Source organism: Octopus sinensis, unplaced genomic scaffold (genome assembly GCF_006345805.1).
Source record: "Octopus sinensis unplaced genomic scaffold, ASM634580v1 Contig10850, whole genome shotgun sequence".
Lineage (NCBI taxonomy): Eukaryota > Metazoa > Mollusca > Cephalopoda > Octopoda > Octopodidae > Octopus > Octopus sinensis.
The window spans coordinates 98,612-101,299 of NW_021832227.1; the positions used below are offsets into that span (position 1 = coordinate 98,612).

The 2,688-nt window shown below is 32.1% G+C and overlaps 1 protein-coding gene across 1 annotated transcript; it reads left to right on the forward strand.

Moving 5' to 3' along the window:
* The first annotated feature begins 308 nt into the window (after positions 1 to 308).
* Positions 309 to 1,531, forward strand: LOC115228637 (putative L-type amino acid transporter 1-like protein MLAS). The gene is made up of 3 exons (XM_036498985.1): positions 309 to 711; positions 1,200 to 1,261; positions 1,415 to 1,531. Exons 1-3 carry the CDS (start codon positions 309 to 311, stop codon positions 1,529 to 1,531), a joined length of 582 nt encoding a protein of 193 aa, XP_036354878.1.
* Positions 1,532 to 2,688: the final 1,157 nt, after the last annotated feature.

A 2,688-nucleotide genomic window follows, 5' to 3' on the forward strand; every position in this document is an offset into this window, starting at 1 on the left:
TTTTTAATAAATTTTCATAAATTATCAAATAATTCGATAAATTTGCAATCATTTATCAATTTCAGCACATTAGCTAAACCTAAATACATCAAATTTTTTATGGACATCAAATTTCAGCAATTCTTAACAAAAATTAAACTAAAGGAAAATAAAAACGAGGGCCTTTACGTGGAGAGAGCAATTCCCTCTAAAATACATAACCTAAATAATTGAAAGACAATATTATACGAGTGTTTAAATATATTTTATTTAAATAGTTGTAACTAATATTATAAATGTCAAATAGATTATTATGAATGTAATTTAAAATGGAGAACACCACCCAAGACACACTTGAAACTTCTGATTCAAAAATAGTACTTCAAAAAAACCTTACACTGTTCAATTCCATCACCTTAGTTGTCGGATCAGTAATTGGATCTGGAATCTTCATAAGCTCGTCGAGTGTTTTAAAACAAACCGGAAGTATAGGACTCACGTTGATCGTTTGGATAAACTGTGGTCTAATTTCACTTTTTGGATCTCTTTGCTATGCAGAATTAGGGACAATGATTCCGAGTTCTGGGGGAGAGTATATTTATATCATGAAAGCTTTTGGTTCATTAGCTGCATTTGTTAGAATTTGGATTGAACTTGTCGTCATTCGACCATCTCTAAATGCGATAGTGGCTCTCACTTTCGGAATATATCTTCTCAAGCCAATCTACCCAGGTTGTCCACCACCCGACACGGCAGTCATTTTGTTGGCAAATATATGCATAAGTATAATCATGAAATTACATCTTTTTTAGTTTTTGTAACATTTATCAACTGTGTGAGTATAAAATTTTCAACATTAATACAAGATCTGTTCAGCGGAATCAAAACAGCAGTACTGTTCTCCATCATTGGCACAGGAATATATTTTTTGGCAACTGGTCACTTTTGGGAATTTATATTTAGGTCACTTTGACACACTAAAGACAGGCTTTCAAGGAACGACTAGTGATTTTGGGAGCATTGCATTAGCCCATTATGGAGGACTTTTTGCATATAATGGATGGTTTGTTCACTTGGATTTAAATTTAGGCAATTTATAAATTCGGTTGCAGAGGAAATGAAGAATATAAAAAGGCACAATATTTTTCGAAATTTTAGAGATCTACAACCATGCATGATAATTTCCATCATCTCAATTATGCTTTTTTACGTTTTTACAGTTATTTCCTATATGGCTGTTCTCAGCAAAGTTCAGATCATTGAAACAAACGCGATTGCGATTGTTCGTTTATTTTTAAAAAAATATTATTTTTTAGTCTTTTGGAGAGCGCATTCATGTTGGTTTTTCTTATTTTTTATCCGCCGGAGTAGCCTGTTCCACGTTTGGTGCTGTCAATGGATTGATTTTTACAACTTCGCGGTTTAATATTTTTAGGTTAATTACTTCAGCCTATTTTTTATAGCAGCTCGGCATGATCACATGCCAATGATTATCAATACAGTAAACACAAAATTTAAAACCCCGATTGTAGCTATGATAATTACTGTATGATGTTTTTACATTTTTAGGGTTTTTTGTCGATTTGTTATACGTTTTTCAAAAACACAGAAACTCTATTGAACTATACAAGCATAATGAACTGGATTTCAGTTTTAGTTACAGTAATTACACTTTTCGTTTTCCGGAAAATTGCACCAAAGTTAGAGAGACCCATAAAAGTTTGATAAATTATTTTAGTATCTAGGTTCCTCTTTTCTTTCCGATATTATTTGTTTCGATTGTGGGACCTCTTATTTTGGCCTCAATAATCGCAGTTCCCGCTGAGGCAGGTTAGCATTATTTTTTAATTGTAAGGTCTAGGAATTACAATGGCACTGTCTGCAATCCCTGTCTATTGTATTTTCAAAATTATTAATAAAAACAAAAAATTCAGAAAAATCATTTGTATTAAATAGTTATATATTTTTTTAGATAAAATAGAATATACAATTGCTGTTCTTTTATCTTCATGTGAAGAGCAAAAATAGGAAAAAATTCAATTTGATAATTTTTGTTTTTGTTAACTAACTAAAGTTTTTTAAACTATTTAAAAAATTTAACCTAGTTTTTTTTTAATTTTTCTATTCATTGTCTATATTTAAAAAAAATAAATACGCATTATCACTAAACAATGTTAAAGTAATTAATTAGCTTAATCTTCTCTTTTTGGGCCCATAATCCAGTGACCGTATGGGTGTGTTCTCGTCGAAGCACACTCCACATTCTGAGGCTGCCCTTGGTTGACAATCCGTGTCAGCTTTCTCCTCACTAGGTATCGATATACCATGCTTTTCTTCAGCCTGCATGCTCTCCAATGTCTTCCTCAGAACTACTGTCTGAATATATGCTCTCACTCTTTCTTCCAACTTGAGGACATCAAGATGACCCTTGAAAAATCTTGAGACAATTCCATCCCAGGTCATTACAACAGGGATTACTTTCACTTTTGCGTGATGAATTGCTTCAAGTTCATTTGCCAATTAGTCATATTTGTGGAACTTCTCAACTTCGACCTGCTTGAGGCAATTTTGCGAAGTAATCCCAACTTCGATAAGAGTGATTGTATTCCTCATTTTGTCATGAACAAATACACCCCTCGACATTAAAATCCGGACAGTTAATAAATCGTCATTTTTATTATCAATTTTATTAAATTAAAAACTTAAGCA

Excerpts from the sequence above, each read along its gene's own strand:
- LOC115228637 (XM_036498985.1), top strand. The coding sequence starts at position 309 with ATGGAGAACACCACCCAAGACACACTTGAAACTTCTGATTCAAAAATA. Across the intron at positions 712-1,199 it reads TCTCAAGCCAATCTACCCAG|TTATTTCCTATATGGCTGTT; the intron begins GTTGTCCACCAC and ends ACGTTTTTACAG. Across the intron at positions 1,262-1,414 it reads AAACAAACGCGATTGCGATT|GTTAATTACTTCAGCCTATT; the intron begins GTTCGTTTATTT and ends TAATATTTTTAG.